At 38.0% G+C, this 17,686-nt stretch overlaps 1 protein-coding gene across 5 annotated transcripts in view; it reads right to left on the minus strand.

Moving 5' to 3' along the window:
• Positions 1–17,686, minus strand: part of IGSF10 (immunoglobulin superfamily member 10) — a 54,074-nt gene that overhangs the window by 3,127 nt on the left and 33,261 nt on the right. For all 5 annotated transcript variants that reach the window (XM_021069602.1, XM_021069603.1, XM_021069606.1 and 2 more), the window contains one exon: positions 16,429–17,326. In XM_021069602.1, coding sequence (XP_020925261.1) covers positions 16,429–17,326 — 898 coding nt within the window. The remainder of the gene's footprint in view (positions 1–16,428; positions 17,327–17,686) is intronic.

Raw genomic sequence — 17,686 nt, forward strand, 5'->3', positions numbered from 1 at the left:
AAAAATACCAAGGTAAGACTTGTTGGAAGCTTACAACAGCATCTGTCCTTTACAGGCAACTGTACAGTGACTCCAGTCTCGGCGTTAGGTTGAACAGCACCATTTTTCTCTGAAATGCCTACACAGCCTGCCATTACCATATTGATCCACCAGATGGCAGAACTTTCCTGGTAAAACTAAATCCAGTTTTTCAGAAAGACCACTGGAAACTGAAGAGCTGCTAAAAACGCTATCAAAAACACTGATGGGTGAAAATCTCTGTACATGTTTTTATTCTAATTTTTGGCAATGTGAGCTAAGCATGTGGGTGAAATGAGAGAGAAAAGTGTGGATGACTTTTCACAGCATAACTGCTAAACAAAAACAGTCTCAAGGTTTTTTTTATCCTCCAAGCAAATGTACTGTAAGTAGAAAGAATATTTATCGTAGAACAACTTATAAATGCTAATGTTTTGTTTTATTTGGCCGCACCTGTGGCATGCAGAAGTTTCCATGCCAAAGGGATTGAATCTGAGCCACAGCAGTGACAATGCCAAATCCTTTAACCACTAGGCTACCAGGTAACTCCCTGAATTTTTGTTTGTTTTGCTTTTTAGGGCTGTATCCATGGCATATGGAAGTTCCCAGACTAGGGGTCAAATCAGAGCTACAGCTGCCGGCCTTCACCACAGCCACAACAACAGCAGATCCGAGACTCATCTGTGACCTACACCACAGCTCATGGCAACACCAGATCTCTGACCCACTGATCAAGGCCAGGGATCGAACCTGCATCCTCATGGTTCCTAGTGAGATTCGTTTCTGTTGAGCCATGACAGGAACCTCATTTTTTTCCCTGATGGTCTTTTTACTTTTTTTTTTCTCAACCTTGGAAAGAATTTGGTTTGTAAACCAAGGGAAGGTCATCATAGTGGATGCACTTATTAAAGGGAATGGAAACTCCCACGGCCGTTGCATTTATTTTATAGTCTTTAGGTAGTTCCCCACTCTATGTAGAAGCTGAGAAAACTATTTTGAGAGACTTAGTAACCTGTCCTTTTTACCATGCTACACTGCCACCTGCTACCATTCTTTCCAAATACTTTCTAAGAGTGCTGTTTCTCAAATTTGGGTGCACATTAAAATTTGAATAAAATAGTGCTGATGTATGAGTCCCATGCCCAAAATTTGACTTGGTGTGGAGTGTGACCTTAACAGCAGGACTCCTAGTTTTCCAAGTGATTCTCATATGCAGTAAAGTCTGAGAACTATTGCTCTAAATCTTGGTTCTCAATGCAGTTCCCTCATCACCTGTGTGAGAATTAGAAGGGGTCTCATCTAAGGTATGTATTTCCCAGTTTCACTGTTCAGAGATTCTGATTCATTATATCTGATCTGGAATCCAGGAAGCCACTGTTTAACTCCTCAGGTGATTCTGAACAATTAAGTTTGAGTGTGTCCTAGTCACCAGAATGGTTTTTAAGAACACGGACTGCTTGTTTTTCGTTTTATTTTTGGCCACCCTGTGGCATATGGAGCCAGCTCCCAGGCCAGGGATCAGATCTGAGCCAAGTCTTGACCCAAGCTGCAGCTTCAGCAATGCTGGACCCTTAACCCACTGTGCCAGCCCAGGGATCAAATCTGAATCCCAGTGCTCCCAAGATGCTGCTGATCCCATTGCACCATAGCAGGAACGCCCCGACGGCTTATTAAAACAAGGAATCTGATTCAAATTCTCAGGGGATGTCAGTGCTGTTACTAGGGGAACAACCCTTTGAAAACCAGTAACTTGAAATGAATTTCCCCTTCCCCAAAATCTTATGCATCTGGAAGCTGTAGTATATAAAAAGAGACAGAAATATAGCTGTTTTCCTTTTCTAAACTTATTTTTAAGAGAAAATTTACTTTTGAAAGTGGAAGTTTTCCCTGAGTAAAAGAAAGAATTCTTTAGGAAGATCAATGCACAGGCAAGCACCTGCAGTCTAAGTAGTGCATCTTTGAGTGTATTGTGCATGTGATTCACCTAGTGTTTTTTTTGTTTTGTTTTTTTCTTTTCTTTTTTGGTTGCACCCGTGACATATGCAAGTTCCTGGGTCAGGGACTGAATCTGAGCTGCAGCTGCAACCTATGCAACAGCTGTGGTAGCACCAGATCCTTAACCCACAGCACTGGGCCAGGCATGGAACCCTTGCCACCTCAGTGACCCAAGCCTCTTCAGTCATATCCTTACCCACTGTGCCATAGCAGGAACTCCTTGGGAATCTCTATAAAGTACAGATTTTGATTCAGCCTGTCTAGGGCAGTGAGGATGGGTTCTGCTCTTGGAACAAGATCCCAGGTCATGAGAAGCAAGGTTCCCAAGAAGAGGAAACACAATTCTGTGCTGAACACAGGTCACATAAGTTATACTGAAAGTCATGGAGATAGACCAGTGGGCTCTGAGTCTGAGATGGTTAAGAAAGTCCAGAAAAAGCTTTCAGTTCAGTTGACAATTAGGCCTTAAGAAAGTAAAAGGTTTTGCTTATTTTGGCCATGGTGGAGTAGACTTGGATGAATATAGCTATGATGAAAGTTTGCCTTTTTGGAATCTAAAATAAATTCAAACTTCTAGAACTAAAAAGAGGGAATATAAGGACTTTCTTAACAGAAGTGCCCTTTTAATTTCTGTTGATATATAAAACATCTAAGTGAAGAGTATTCTTGCCTTTTTGAGTGAGTTCATTGCAGAATAATCACTGAAGTGTTCACTTAGCAAACAAGGTGTGGTTCATTATTTTTTTAAAAAAGTATGCCAGTACCTTTGGTGGGCTTGTGATAGCATCTGTCATCTTACACATTCTGTTGTCACGTTCACGATATGAACAATCTTCTTGTATTCTATGGTGCTTTCCTGATTTGTTGAGATGCTAATATGTTTTTTAAAGATTTTTACTTTTTCCATTATAGTTGATTTGCAGTGTTCTGTCGGTTTCTACTGTACAGAAAAATGATCCAAACATATATATATATAATGTGAGAAGAATATATATATATATATATCCTCCATCATATTCCATCAAAAGGGATCTGATGTGGTTCCCTGTGCTGTACAGCAGGATCTCATTGCTTATCCACTCCAGATGCAATAGTTTGCATCTGTTAACCCCAAACTCCCAGTCCATCCCACTCTCTCCCTCTCCCTAGGCAACCACAAGTCTGTTCTCCAAGTCCATGAGTTTCTTCCCTGTGGATAGGTTCATTTGTGCTGTATATTAGATTCCATATATAAGTGATGTTATATGGTATTTTTCTCTTTCTGACTTCACTCAGTATGAGAGTCTCTAGTTCCATCCATATTGCTGCAGGTGGCATTATTTTGTTCTTTTTTATGGTTGAGTAGTATTCCATTGTGTGTTTGTACCACATCTTCTTAATCCAGTCGTCTCTCGATGGACATTTAGGTTGTTTCCAGGTCTTGGCTATGGTGAATACTGCTGCAATGAACATATGGGTGCATGTATCTTTTTCTTTTTTTTTCCTTTTTTTTTTATTACTCAAATGAATTGATCACATCTGTAGTTGTATAATGATCATAACAATCTGATTTCACATGAGCATGTGTCTTTTTCAATCAAAGTTTTGTCTGGACCCAGGAGTGGAATTGCTGGGTCATATGGTAGTTCTGTATTTGGTTTTCTGAGGTACCTGCATACTGTTTTCTGTGGTGGTTGTACCAAATTACATTACCACAAATAGTGTAGGAGGGTTCCCTTTTCCCCACACCCTCTCCAGCATTTTTATTTGTTGACTTGTTAATGACAGCCATTCTGACTGGTGTGAGGTGGTACCTCATTGCAGTTTTGATTTGCATTTCTCTCATAATTAGTGATGTTGAACATTTCTTCATGTGCCTGTTGGCCATATTCCTTGGAGAAATGTCTTTTCAGGTCTTTTGCCCATTTTTCAATGGGGTTGTTGGTTTTTTTTGCTATTGAATTGTATAAGTTGTTTGTATATTTTAGAGATTAAGCCCTTGTCAGTTGCATCATTTCAAATTATTTTCTCCATTTCCTTAAGTTGTCTTTTGTTTTTCTTTTTTTTTTTTTTAATGGTTTCCTTTTTTGTGCAAAAGCTTCTCAGTTTGATTAGGTCCCATTGTTTATTTTTGCTTTTATTTCTGTTGCCTTGGGAGACTGACCTAAGAAATATTTGTACAGTTGGTGTCAGAGAATGTTTTGCCTATGTTCTCTTCTAGGAGTTTTATGGTGTCATGTCTTACATTTAAGCCTTTAAGCCATTTTGAGTTTATGGGTGCATGAACATATGGGTGCATTAATCAAGGAAATTAAAGAGGATTCAAAGAAATGGAAAGATATTCCATGCTCCTGGATGGAAGAATTAGTATCATTAAAGTGGCCATACTACCCAAAGCAAACTACAGATTCAATGCAATGGTGTGAGAGTATGTTCCAGTTTCACTGATTTACATGTGACTGTTCAGTTTTCCCATCACTACTTGCAGAAAAGACTTTTTCCCATTTTATGTTCTTGCCTCCTTGAAGATTAATTGACTGTAGGTGTCTGGGTTTATTTCTGGGTTCTCTTTTCTGTTCCATTCATCTGTATGTCTGTTTTGGTACCAGTACTGCACTGTCTTGATTACTGTGGCTGTGTAATATTGTCTGAAGTCTGGAAAAGTTACACCTTCTACTTAGTATTTTCTCCTCAGATTGCTTTGGCAATTCTGGGTCTTCTATGGTCCCATATAAACTTTTGGATTGTTTGTTCTAGTTCTGTGAAAAATATCATGGGTAATTTGATCAGAGTTGCATTGAATCTGTAGATTGCTTTGGGTAGTATGGCCACTTTAATGATATTAATTCTTCCAATCCAGGAGCATGGAATATCTTTCCATTTCTTTGAATCCTCTTTAATTTCCTTGATTAATGTTTTATAGTTCTCAGCATATAGGTCTTTCACATTCTTGGTCAGGTTTATTTGTAGATATTTAATTTTTTGGTGTGTGATTTTAAAAGATATATTTTTGTATTTCTTTTCTAATATTTCATTGTCATTATACAGAAATACAACCAATTTCTGAATTTAATCTTGTGTCCTGATACATTGCTGAATTCATAGATCAGTTTGAGTAGTTTGTGTGTAGAGTCCCTAGGGTTTTCTATATATAGTATCATGTCATCTGCATACAGTGACAATTTTACCTCTTCTCTTCCAATTTGAATATTTTTTTTCATTGGTCTGATTGCTGTAGCTAGGACTTCCAATACAATGTTGACTAATAGTGGTGAGAGTGGACATCCTTGTCTTGTTCCAGATTTTAGTGGGAAAGCTTTCAGCTTTTCTCCATTGAGTATTATATTTGCTGTGGGTTTGTCATAAATGGCTTTTATTATGTTAAGGTGTGTTCCCTCTATATTCACTGTGGGATGAGTTTTTATCAAGAATGGATATTAGATTTTGTCAAATGCTTTTTCTGCATCTATTGAGATGATCATGGGGTTTTTGACTTTCTTTTTGTTAATGTGGTGTATGATGTTGATTGATTTGTATATATCGAAGCATCCTTGTGAACCTGGGATGAATCCACTTGGTCGTGGTATATGATCTTTTTTATATGTTGTTGGATTCAGTTGGCTAAAATTTTGTTGGGAATTTTTGCATCTATATTCATCAAAGATACTGGCCTATAATTTTCCTTTTTGGTAGTATCTTTGCCTGGTTTTGATATTAGAGTGATGGTGGCTTCATAGAATGTCTTGGGGAGTGTTCCTTCTTCTTCAACCTTTTGGAAAAGTTTAAGAAGGATGGGTATAAGTTCTTCCGTTTATGTTTGGGAGAATTCACCTGTGAAGCCATCTGGTCCTGGACTTTTGTTTGTAGGGAGTGTTTTTTTTTTGTTTTGTTTTTTGTTTTTTGTGTTTTTGCCATTTTCTTGGGCCACTCTCGCGGCATATGGAGGTTCCCAGGCTAGGGGTCTAATCGGAGCTCTAGCCACAGGCCTACGCCACAGCCACAGCCACGCGGGATCCGAGCCGCATCTGCAACCTACACCACAGCTCACGGCAATGCCGGATCGTTAACCCACTGAGCAAGGGCAGGGATCGAACCTGCAACCTCATGGTTCCTAGTCGGGTTCGTTAACCACTGCGCCACAACGGGAACTCCGGGAGTGTTTTTAGTACATATTCAATTTCATTTCTATTGATTGGTCTATTAAATTGATCTATTTCTTCTTGATTCAGTTTTGGTGGGCTGTATGTCTCTAGAAAGTTTGTCTATTTCTTCTAGGTTGTCAAATTTGTTAGCATATAATTGTTCATAGTATTCGCTTATGGTTTCTTGTACCTATGCAGTATCTGTTGTGATTTCTCCTTTTTCATTTCTTATTTTGAGTTCTTCCTCTCCTCTTTTTGGTGAGTCTGGGCAGAGGTTTGTCAGTTTTGTTTACCCTTTCAATGAACCAGCTCTTAGTTTTATTGATTTTTTTTTCTATTTTTTTTTTTGAATCTCCATTTTATTGATTTCCTGTCTGATCTTTATGATTTCATTCCTTTTGCTGACTTTGGGTTTTGTTTGTTCTTCTTTGTCTAATTCTTTTAGGTAGTAAATTAAATTTTGGATTTGAGATTTTTCTTCTTTTCTGAGGAAGGCCTGTATCTCTATGAACTTCCCTCTAAGCACTGATTTTGTGACATCCCTTAGATTTTGAATGGTTGTGTTTTCATTATTATTTGTCTCAAGTTATTTTTAATTCCTTTATGATTTCTTCATTGACCCATTGGTTTTTTAGTAGCATGTTGTTTAGTCTCCATGTACTTAGTTTCTTCTCTCTTTTTTTTTTTTTTTTTTTTCCTGTGGCTGATTTCTAGTTTTATGCCATGGTGGTCATAGAAGATACTTGAAATAATTTCCATACTCTTAACTTTGTTGAGCTTAGTTTTGTGCCCCAGTATGTGTCAATCCTTGAGGATGTTCTTTGTGCACTTGAAAAAAAAATGTATATTCTGATTTTTTTGGATGTAATGTCCTGAAAATGTCAATTAAGTCTAACTTTTCCATTATGACATTTAGATCTCTATTGCTTTATTGATTTTCTGTCTAGAGATATGTCCATTGATGTGAGTGGGGTGTTAAAGTCTCCTACTATTATTGTATTCCCATTAATTTTTCCTTTTATGTCTGTTAGTATCTGTCATATGTATCTGGGTGTTCCTGTATTGGGGTATATATGATGATTGTAATATCCTCTTCTTGAATGGATCCTTTTATCATTAAATAGTGTCCTTCTTTGTCTGTCTTTATGGATTTCATTTTAAAGACTGTTTTGACTGATATAAGTATTGCAACTCCTGCTTTCTGTCTTTTCCATTCATGTGAAATATCTTTTTCTATCCCTTTACTTTCAATTTATATGTGTCTTTGCCTTATGTTGAGTCTCTTGTAGACAGCATATTGTAGGCTCTTGCTTTTTTATCCAATCTGTCACTCTATATCTTTTGATTGGGTCATTCAGTCCATTGACGTTTAAGGTGGTAATTGATAAATATGTATTTACTGCCATTTCAAACCTGTTTTCCAGTTGATTCTATGTTTCTTCTTTGTTCCTTTTTTTTTTTTTTTTTTTTTTTTTTTTTTGGTTGGATCATTTCCTTTTATTTTATGCTTGTGTCCTTTTTAGTTTTTACGAATGTAATGTTTGGTTTTGATTTGTGGTTGCCCTGTTTTTCAAGTATGTTAATTCCTTCCTGTATCTGCTTGCTTTAACTTGATAGTCATATAGGCTCAAACACATTCTTTTTATTTTTTTTTATTTTATTTTCCCACTGTACAGCAAGGGGATCAAGCTATCCTTACATGTATACATTACAATTACATTTTTTTCCCCACCCTTTGTTCTGTTGCAACATGAGTATCTAGACAAAGTTCTCAATGCTATTCAGCAGGATCTCCTTGTAAATCTATTCTAAATTGTGTCTGATAAGCCCAAGCTCCCGATCCCTCCCACTCCCTCCCCCTCCCATCAGGCAGCCACAAATCTCTTCTCCAAGTCCATGATTTACTTTTCTGAGGAGACGTTCATTTGTGCTGGATATTAGATTCCAGTTATAAGTGATATCATATGGTATTTGTCTTTGTCTTTCTGGCTGATTTCACTCAGTATGAGATTCTCTAGTTCCATCCATGTTGCTGCAAATGGCATTATGTCCTTCTTTTTTATGGCTGAGTAGTATTCCACTGTGTATATATACCACTTCTTCCTAATCCAATCATCTGTCGATGGACATTTGGACATTTGGGTTGTTTCCATGACTTGGCTATTGTGAATAGTGCTGCAATGAACATGCAGGTGCATGTGTCTTTTTCAAGGAAAGTTTTGTCTGGATATATGCCCAAGAGTGGGATTGCTGGATCATATGGTAGTTCTATCTACAGATTTCTAAGGTACCTCCATACTGTTCTCCATAGTGGTTGTATCAGCTTACATTCCCACCAACAGTGCAGGAGGGTTCCCTTTTTTTTTTCATTCATTTTTTTACTATTAAATTAAATATTATTAAATTATATTTACTTTTTTGGGGGGGTTCCCGTTTCTCCACACCCCCTCCAGCACTTGTCATTTGTGGATTTATTAATGATGGCCATTCTGACTGGTGTGAGGTGGTATCTCATGGTAGTTTTGATTTGCATTTCTCTTATAATCAGCGATGTTGAGCATGTTTTCATGTGTTTGCTGGCCATCTGTATATCTTCTTTGGAGAACAGTCTATGCAGGTCTTTTGCCCATTTTTCCATTGATTGATTGGCTTTTTTGCTGTTGGGTTGTATAAGTTGTTTATATATTCTAGAGATTAACCCCTTGTCAGTTGCATCATTTGAAACTATTTTCTCCCATTCTGAAAGTTGTCTTTTTGTTTTCTTTTGGGTTTCCTTTGCTGTGCAAAAGCTTTTCAGTTCGATGAGGTCCCATGGGTTTATTTTTGCTCTAATTTCTATTGCTTTGGGAGACTGACCTGAGAAAATATTCATGATGTTGATGTCAGAGAGTGTTTTGCCTATGTTTTCTTCTAGGAGTTTGATGGTGTCCTGTCATATATTTAAGTCTTTCAGCCATTTGGAGTTTATTTTGGTGCATGGTGTGAGGGTGTGTTCTAGTTTCATTGCTTTGCATGCTGCTGTCCAGGTTTCCCAGCAATGCTTGCTGAATAGACTTTCCTTTTCCCATTTGATGTTCTTGCCTCCCTTGTCAAAGATTAATTGACCATAGGTGTCAGGGTTTATTTCCGGGTTCTCTATTCTGTTCCATTGGTCTGTCTGTCTGTTTTGATACCAGTACCACACTGTTTTGATGACTGTGGCTTTGTAGTATTTCTTGAAGTCTGGGAGAGTTATGCCTCCTGCTTGGTTTTGGTTTCTCAGGATTGCTTTGGCGATTCTGGGTCTTTTGTGGTTCCATATAAATGTTTGGATTGTTTGTTCTAGTTCTGTGAAAAATGTCATGGGTAATTTGACAGGGATTGCATTGAATCTGTAGATTGCTTTGGGTAGTATGGCCATTTTTACAATATTGATTTTTTCAATCCAGGAACATGGAATATCTTTCCATTTCTTTACATCTTCTTTGATTTCTTTGATTAAAGTTTTATAGTTCTCGGCATATAGGTCCTTTACCTCTTTGGTCAGGTGTATTCCGAGGTATTTGATTTTGTGAGGTGCCATTTTAAAAGGTATCGTATTTTTGTATTCCTTTTCTAATGTTTCATTGCTGGTATACAGAAATGCAACTGACTTCTGAGTGTTAATCTTATATCCTGCCACTTTGCTGAATTTATTAATCAGTTCAAGGAGTTTTGGGGTTGAGTCCTTAAGGTTTTCTATGTATAGTATCATGTCATCTGCATACAGTGACAGTTTGATCTCTTCTCTTCCTATATGGATGCCTTTTATTTCTTTTGTTTGTCTAATTGCTGTGGCTAAGACTTCCAAAACGATGTGGAAGAGCAGTGGTGAGAGTGGGCATCCCTGTCTTGTTCCAGATTTGAGGGAGAAGGCTTTCAGTTTTTCTCCATTGAGGATTATATTTGCTGTGGGTTTATCATAAATGGCTTTGATGATATTCAGGAATGTTCCCTCTATACCCACTTTGGCAAGGGTCTTGATCATGAATGGATGTTGGACTTTGTCAAATGCTTTTTCTGCATCTATTGAGATGATCATATGATTTTTGACTTTTTTTTTTGTTAATGTGGTGTATGATGCTGATTGATTTGCGTATGTTGAACCATCCTTGTGAACCTGGGATGAACCCTACCTGGTCATGGTGTATAATTTTTTTGATATGTTGTTGGATTCGGTTGGCTAAGATTTTGTTGAGAATTTTTGCATCTATATTCATCAATGATATTGGGCGATAGTTTTCTTTTTTGGTGGTATCTCTGTCTGGTTTTGGAATGAGGGTGATGGTGGCCTCATAGAATGACTTTGGGAGTATTCCTTCTTCTTCAACCTTTTGAAAGAGTTTAAGGAGAATGGGCACCAATTCCTCTTTATATGTTTGATAGAATTCACCTGTGAAGCCATCTGGTCTGGACTTTAATTTGTAGGGAGTGTTTTTATGACCTCTTCAATTTCATTTCTAGTGATCGGTCTGTTCAGTTGGTCTGTTTCTGCTTGATTCAGTTTTGGCAGGCTGTAAGATTCTAGAAAATTGTCCATTTCTTCCAGATTGTCAAACTTGTTGCCATATAGTTGTTCATAGTATTCTCTTATGGTTTTTTGCATTTCTGCTGTATCCGTTGTGATTTCTCCTTTTTCATTTCTAATTTTGGTTATTTGGGTTCTTTCTCTCCTCTTTTTAGTGAGTCTGGCCAGGGGTTTGTCAATTTTGTTCACCTTTTCAAAGAACCAGCTCTTGGTTTTATTAATTTTCTCTATTGTTTTTTGAGTCTCTATTTTATTGATTTCTTCTTTGATCTTTATAATTTCCTTCCTTCTGCTGACTTTAGGTCTTTTTTGTTCTTCTTTTTCTAATTCGTTTAGGTGGAGGGTTAAGTTGTCAATTTGGGATCTTTCTCTTTTTTGAGAAAGGCCTGGATTGCTATAAATTTCCCTCTGAGCACTGCTTTCGCAGCATCCCATAGATTTTGAGAGGTTGTGTCTTCATTATCATTTGTCTCAAGGTAGTTTTAATTTCCTTCTTGATTTCCTCATTGACCCATTGGTTTTTTAGTAGCATGTTGTTTAGTCTCCACGTAGTAGGTTTTTTCTCTTTCCTTTTCCCGTGGTTGATTTCTAATTTCATGGCGTTGTGGTCAGAGAAGATACTTGAGATAATTTCTATGCTCCTAAATTTGTTGAGGTTAGCTTTGTGTCCCAATATGTGGTCGATTCTTGAGAATGTTCCATGAGCATTTGAGAAGAATGTGTATTCTGATTTTTTTGGATGTAGTGTCCTGAAGATATCAATGAAGTCTAAGTTTTCTATTGTTTCCTTTAGGATCTCTGTTGCTTTATTGGTTTTCTGTCTAGAAGATCTGTCCATTGATATGAGGGGGTATTAAGGTCTCCTACTATGATTGTATTCCATCAATTCTCCCTTTATGTCTGTTAATATTTGTTGTATGTATCTGGGTGCTCCTATATTTGGGGCATACATGTTGACGATAGTAACATCCTCTCCTTTTATGGATCCCTTAATCATTAAATAGTGTCCTTCTTTATGTCTTCTGTTTTAAAGTCTATTTTGTCTGATATGAGTGTTGCAACTCCTGCTTTTCTGTCATGTCTATTGGCGTGAAATATTTTTCCCCACCCTTTCACTTTCAATCTATATGTATCTTTTGTCCTAAGGTGAGTTTCTTGTAGGCAGCATATTGAAGGTTTTTGCCTTTTTATCCACTTAGCCACTCTGTGTCTTTTGATTGGGGCATTCAGTCCATTGACATTTAAGGTGATAATTGATAGATGATTATTTATTCCCATTTTGAACCTCGTGTTCCAGTTGATTCTATGGTTCTCTATTCTTCTTTTTTTTTTTTTTTTTTTTTTTGGTTGGATGGTCTCCAGTTATTATCTGCTTGAGTGGTTTTTTTTTTTTTTTTTTTTTTTCATTTTTTGCAAATGCAATATTTGGTTTTGGCTTGTGGTTGCCCTGTCAAACACATTCTTAAAAAAAAAAAAGTCTAGATTTTCTTACTTTCCTTCCCCACATTTTATGATTTTGAAGTCCTTTTTTAACATCTTAATGTTTGTCCTTTTGCTGTTCCATGTGTTTATCATCACTTTTACAATAGTTTTTTTTTTTTCCTTTTAGATCTGTATACTGGTTTATTTAAGTGATTGCTTTCCAGGTGTGATTTCCTCCATCCTATTTCTTATTTTTTTTTTTATTTAGAGAAATGTTTTCAGTATTTTGAATGGGTTTAGTATTGCTGTACTTTTTTGGTTTTTGTTTGAGAAATTCTTTACCTCTCCTTGTAGTTTAAATGATGTTCTTGCTGGGGAGAGTATTTTAGGTTGCAAATTTTTCCCTTTTAGAGCTTTGAATATATCTTGCCACTTTCTTATGGCCTGTAGTGTTTCTGTAGAGAAATCCGCTGATAGCCTTATGGGGGTTCCCTTATAATCAACACTTTTTCTCCTGCTGCTTTAGAATCCTTTTAAATTTTGCCATTTTTTTATATCTTTATTTTGGCCTTATTTGGGTTCAACCCATTTGAGGCCCTCTGTGTTTCCTGTATCTTGATATCTGTTTCCTTTAGATTTAGAAAGATTTCAAACATAATTTCTTCAAAAATATTTTCAATCCCCTTTTCTTTTTCTTCTCCTTCTGGAATCCCTATTATGTGTAGATTGGCCTGCTTTATACTATCCCATAGCTCTCTTATATTGCTTTCATGTTTTTTCATTTGGTTTTCTGTCTGCTATCCTGATTGGGTGATTTCCATTATTCTGTCTTTCAAGTCACTAATGCATTCCTCTGCATTATTCCTTCTGTTCTTTAGTGCCTTTAACTAAGTTTGCATCTCTGCAAATGAAATTTCTCATTTTTCTCACTTCCTCCTTATATTTTCTCATTCCTTTCTAAAGTAATCTGCATTACTGTTTATATGCACTCTTAATTCCTTCATAGTCACCCTTAATTCCTTCACTATTTTACCTACCTCCTTTTTGAACTCAGTGCCTCTTAAACTGCAGACATCTGTTTCACTCTGTGCTGCTTCAGGTGAATTCTCCTGTTCTTTTAACTGGGAATGGATCCTGAGCTTCTTCATTTGCTTGTATTTTTCTTATTCTGTGAGTTTAGGGAAACCACCTACTTTAGTCTTAGAGGGCTATTTCTATTCAAGAGTACCCCTTTGTGTTTTGTGGGGGGGCTATTTATTTTTGGAGTGAGTGTTTGGATATTTGCTGTCTCCTTCCTCAATATGAGCAGGCTATTATCCCCTTGATAGGGTGCTGCATGTGTTTCCAGGGAGAAGGAGGTAATAAGCAGGACTAGTAGTCAGTGCCTATTTGTTGGGCTCTTGACAGTAGCAATGACCCACTGGAAGGGGGCACAGGTTACTCCTAGTTGTAGGGCCTGGGAAGTGGAAATGAGCCTCAGGCAGATTTAGGCAGTGCCTGCAGCATTTGGCAGTGGCAGTGGCAGTGGCAGAGTGTCTGAGTTCCCAAGGGAGTGAGAGCTACAAGGCTGGTGTTCAGTCACAATGCCCTCCTCCGTGGTACCCTCTGAGGTGACTGGGGCTGCAAGTGGTGCTTGATCACAGACTCTTAGTGGTGGCAGGCGATGCACACCTCTGGAGTTAGAGATAACTGTGGTGGTTTGCCCTGCTACCTGTAGACCATGCAAGAAACACACTGTCTTGCTTAGCCCATGCAGGAGGTGCTGCACAGGCTGCTCCTCATTGCAGGGTCCTGGGATGTGACAGTGATCAGGCATGTGTAGGTGAGGCCCAGAGCATTTGGCAGTGGCAGAAGCAGGGCAGGTGTGTTCCCAGGGGAGTGAGAGCAGCAATGGGTGGTGCATGGTTGCAGTGCCCTCTCCTTTGCTGACCTCTGAGGTGATTGGGGCTATAGGTGGAGCCTGTTCACAGATCCCTAGTGGTGGCAGGCTACATCCCCTCTGGTTTCTGAGATGACTGCTGTGGTTAGTCCCTGCTGCCTGTAGGTCATGCAAAAGGCTCTGCATCATGCTTAGCTCCCTACAGCCCTTAGCTCACTCAAGAGATGCCTGGCCACCCATAGGTTGCACAAGAGGAGTCTGGTCTCTCATATCCTGAGCAAGTGGTGCCTGCACCAGAGGCATCCCACCCTCCGAGAGTCCGTTCATGTAAGGGAAATAGATTCCTATGGCAGTCCATCCCCCTCCTCTTGCCCTCACCAACAATGGTGCCTTGCCTCTCCTATGGGGCCCAGACATCCTCTTGGGTTTTCTCAGCTGTGATGTCCACTTCCCGGCCCATGGTGCATCCTCCCTAGCCTCTCAGGCTGTCTCCACACAGCCAACCCTAGTCTTCTCCCCAGAACTGACCTATGGAGCCTGAGTCTCAGTGCCCAACCCCCAGTGAACATCTCGGGCTGTGGTGACCAGGACAGTGGTGCAGATGATCTTTGTAGCTCTCACCCTGCTTTGCCCTCCTCAGTCTAGCTGCTGCACTTTTCTCAGTGACTTTGAGGTCACTCTGTCTCAGCTGATCTTCCCATTGGTTACTTGGCTTCCCAGGGTGTGGGTTCCTTTCCCCTTTAAGAGTTCCCTCTCAGGAGGGCTGGTCCCATCCTGATTCTTTTTTCTTTTTTCTTTTATTTTACCCAGTTATGTGGAGGGTTTCTTGCCCTTTTTGGAGGTTTATGGTCTTTTGCTAGCATTCAGTAGATGTTCTGTGAATCGTTCTACACATAGATTTTTTTTTTTTTCTCAATGTGTTTGCGGGAGAAGATGATCACCACATCTCACTCCTCTTCCATCTTGATCTTTCTCCCTCCAATATGTTTTAGACATTCCTTTGAATTAACTTTTTAAGACATTCCCTTACATTTTTTTTCCATACCTCCTGATGAAAGTTTTCCATTTTTAAAAACTGACCTAATGTTCAATAAATGTTTTGGACATTGTCTTTACAACCTAAAATTTGAACTTTGTTATTCCCATCACAAGTGTAAAGCCTTCTACACTTCTTGCACTGGTTTCTGCATGGGTACTGAAGTGTATGTAAAATTACACAGAATATTGAGAAGTCTTTGTGTAAAAGTCTAATGTACTGCAGAATTCATTTTAAATGCATTAATTTTAGAAGGGAGAAGTAGCATTCAACATTAATGAAATGCTTATAATTACTTAGAGACAAAGAGATATGCTGACATTATAATAAAAAATACAAAAACTGGTAGTGTTAAATATTTGATGCCACAAATGAATATATGTATAGTAGATAACAAGCATAAACACATGGCTGCTGAAGTTTACATTTCATAACTCAGTGTTTTTAAAGCTTAAATCTAAATTTCAATTTAACATTTAATCAATTAATTTTGATGACTTATTTGAAAAACTTAAAAATTAATATTTACTCTGGAGTTGAAAATCACAAGTTAAATTATTTAGCTACATCCATTAATAACTTATAGTTTAACACTAGAAAAAAATCTATTCTTCTAAGCATAAACTCATATATAATGTTTCCTGCATGGGTATTTTAATAAACAGACATAAAGTGGAAAGGTCCATCCCCACTGTGTGAAAAATAATTGCATGAAGTTATGTAAATGGAAAAACTAATAATTTTATAAGCTATAATTATTACTTTTTAAATCTATTTAATCTATACAGAAAACAAATATTAATATGCTGTAATAGAACATATGAGAAAGTGTGTATGTGTATATATGTGTCTGACACCATTAGAGTAACAGATTTCCTAAACACATTTCACTTTGCGCAGGCCTTAATGTTGTGACTTTCATAAAGTGCTTTGCAATTTTAGGATAGAATAAATTAAGTACAGATTGTAAAGTATAGACTATACTAGAACTTAAAATGCTGTAACAGGTGACTTTGAAGAAGGAAATAATGAAGTGTATCTTTCCAGACCTTGATTACATTACAAAACATCCTCTTATTTTCGGAGAGAGAGATTATGGATATATCTACGCAGTTACCATTTTAAAACTGTCACAAGTATATAGAAACAAATTAGGTTTTTATTCTTCTTTTAACTATATAAACTCAGTAAGAAGCTGGCCCTTAGAGCTATGCACATAAGAGTTTGGTTTTTATATAATTTGTTTATATTTATTTTAAAAGGATTAGTTCTCTTTAGAGCAAGTTCCTTTTATGTACAGAAACTGTGCTCTGTAATTCTGCTGCTAGCTCACTGTATCACTTTTTCCACTTCAGAAGTCGTACAGCTAAATATATAAAGAAGATGATCTGGACACAAAGGTATGGCTTACCTGTGCCACTGGTCAACGACAGCCTTGGATGGTAGCCTCCAGATTATTTTTGGTTTTGGTTCCCCAATGGCTGAGCAGTTCAGTAGTAGTTTGTCCCCCAAATTCACCTCAGTCCATTTCTGAGATGCAGATTCTATCCTGGGGATGGTCTCCTGGTCTTCCACTGTAAGAATTACCACCCTTCGCTCTGAGCCAGTGGAGCTGGTAGCAATGCATTCATAAGTGCCCGTATCTGAAGAGGCCATGTTTCTTATCAACAGAGTTCCATTTGAAAATAAGAACTTGGAATTGATGAACTGTAATGGTTTCACTTCAGTGCCATCAGAGAGGACCCAGTGAATACCAGGCTGAGGAGTTCCTTTTGCAGTACAGGGCAGTTTCAAACTTTTACCCCAGGCCCCTGTAATAACTTGCCTCTTCTGCTCCAGAATAACAGGTGGGGCTGCAATGACTTGTATTTTAATCAGCAGTGAATCCTGGCCCACTGGGTTGCTGGCCATGCATTTATAAAAGCCCCGGTCATAAATACTGATATTGTGGATGACCAATGTTCCATCAGACATCACCAGGGCCTGCCCATTCCCCTCGGATGATTTAGAGACCACTGTTTGGTTTGCAAGAATCCAAGAAATTGTAGGGCTTGGCCTACCTTCAACTCTGCATTTCACTTTCACTGTGCTTCTGGAATGCACTGTGATCTCTTTAGTACGTCTCTCCAGGATCCTGGGGGGATAGGAAACCACGGACAAGGTGACATGAAGGCGGTCTGTGCCAAAGCTATTGGATGCTGAGCACAGGTACTGTCCACGGTCCTGAATGTCCACCTTCTGTATGGACAGGGTGCCATTGGGGAGCACCTGGAACCTGCTATTCTCATTCCTTTTAGACAAATCAAGTCCTGATAAGGAGAAAGAAATTTATAGCCATAGGTCATCAAAGTTTAGATAGAAAATATAAATTGCTCATGTGGAAGTCTACCTTATTTTAGGCTACTGGGAACAAATATATTTAAAATTAAGATATTCTAGTCCTCAGATTGCTAAATTTATCTGGATTTTTTAACCCCCTAATTTTAATGTAAAAAACAGACGTTTCAACACAGTGACCATTCTCTTTTTTCAAACATTTCTTTGGGTGTGCTTTCAAAGCATTTCCAAAAATACAGTCTTAACATTTAAAAACCTAATGAGCAAAAAGCTATGCATATATCAATTGGGAATGTTGACAATTTGTGTCTTGGAGAAATGTGATGTTGATT

The sequence above is a fragment of the Sus scrofa genome, chromosome 13, assembly GCF_000003025.6.
Source record: "Sus scrofa isolate TJ Tabasco breed Duroc chromosome 13, Sscrofa11.1, whole genome shotgun sequence".
NCBI classification, from domain to species: Eukaryota; Metazoa; Chordata; class Mammalia; order Artiodactyla; family Suidae; genus Sus; species Sus scrofa.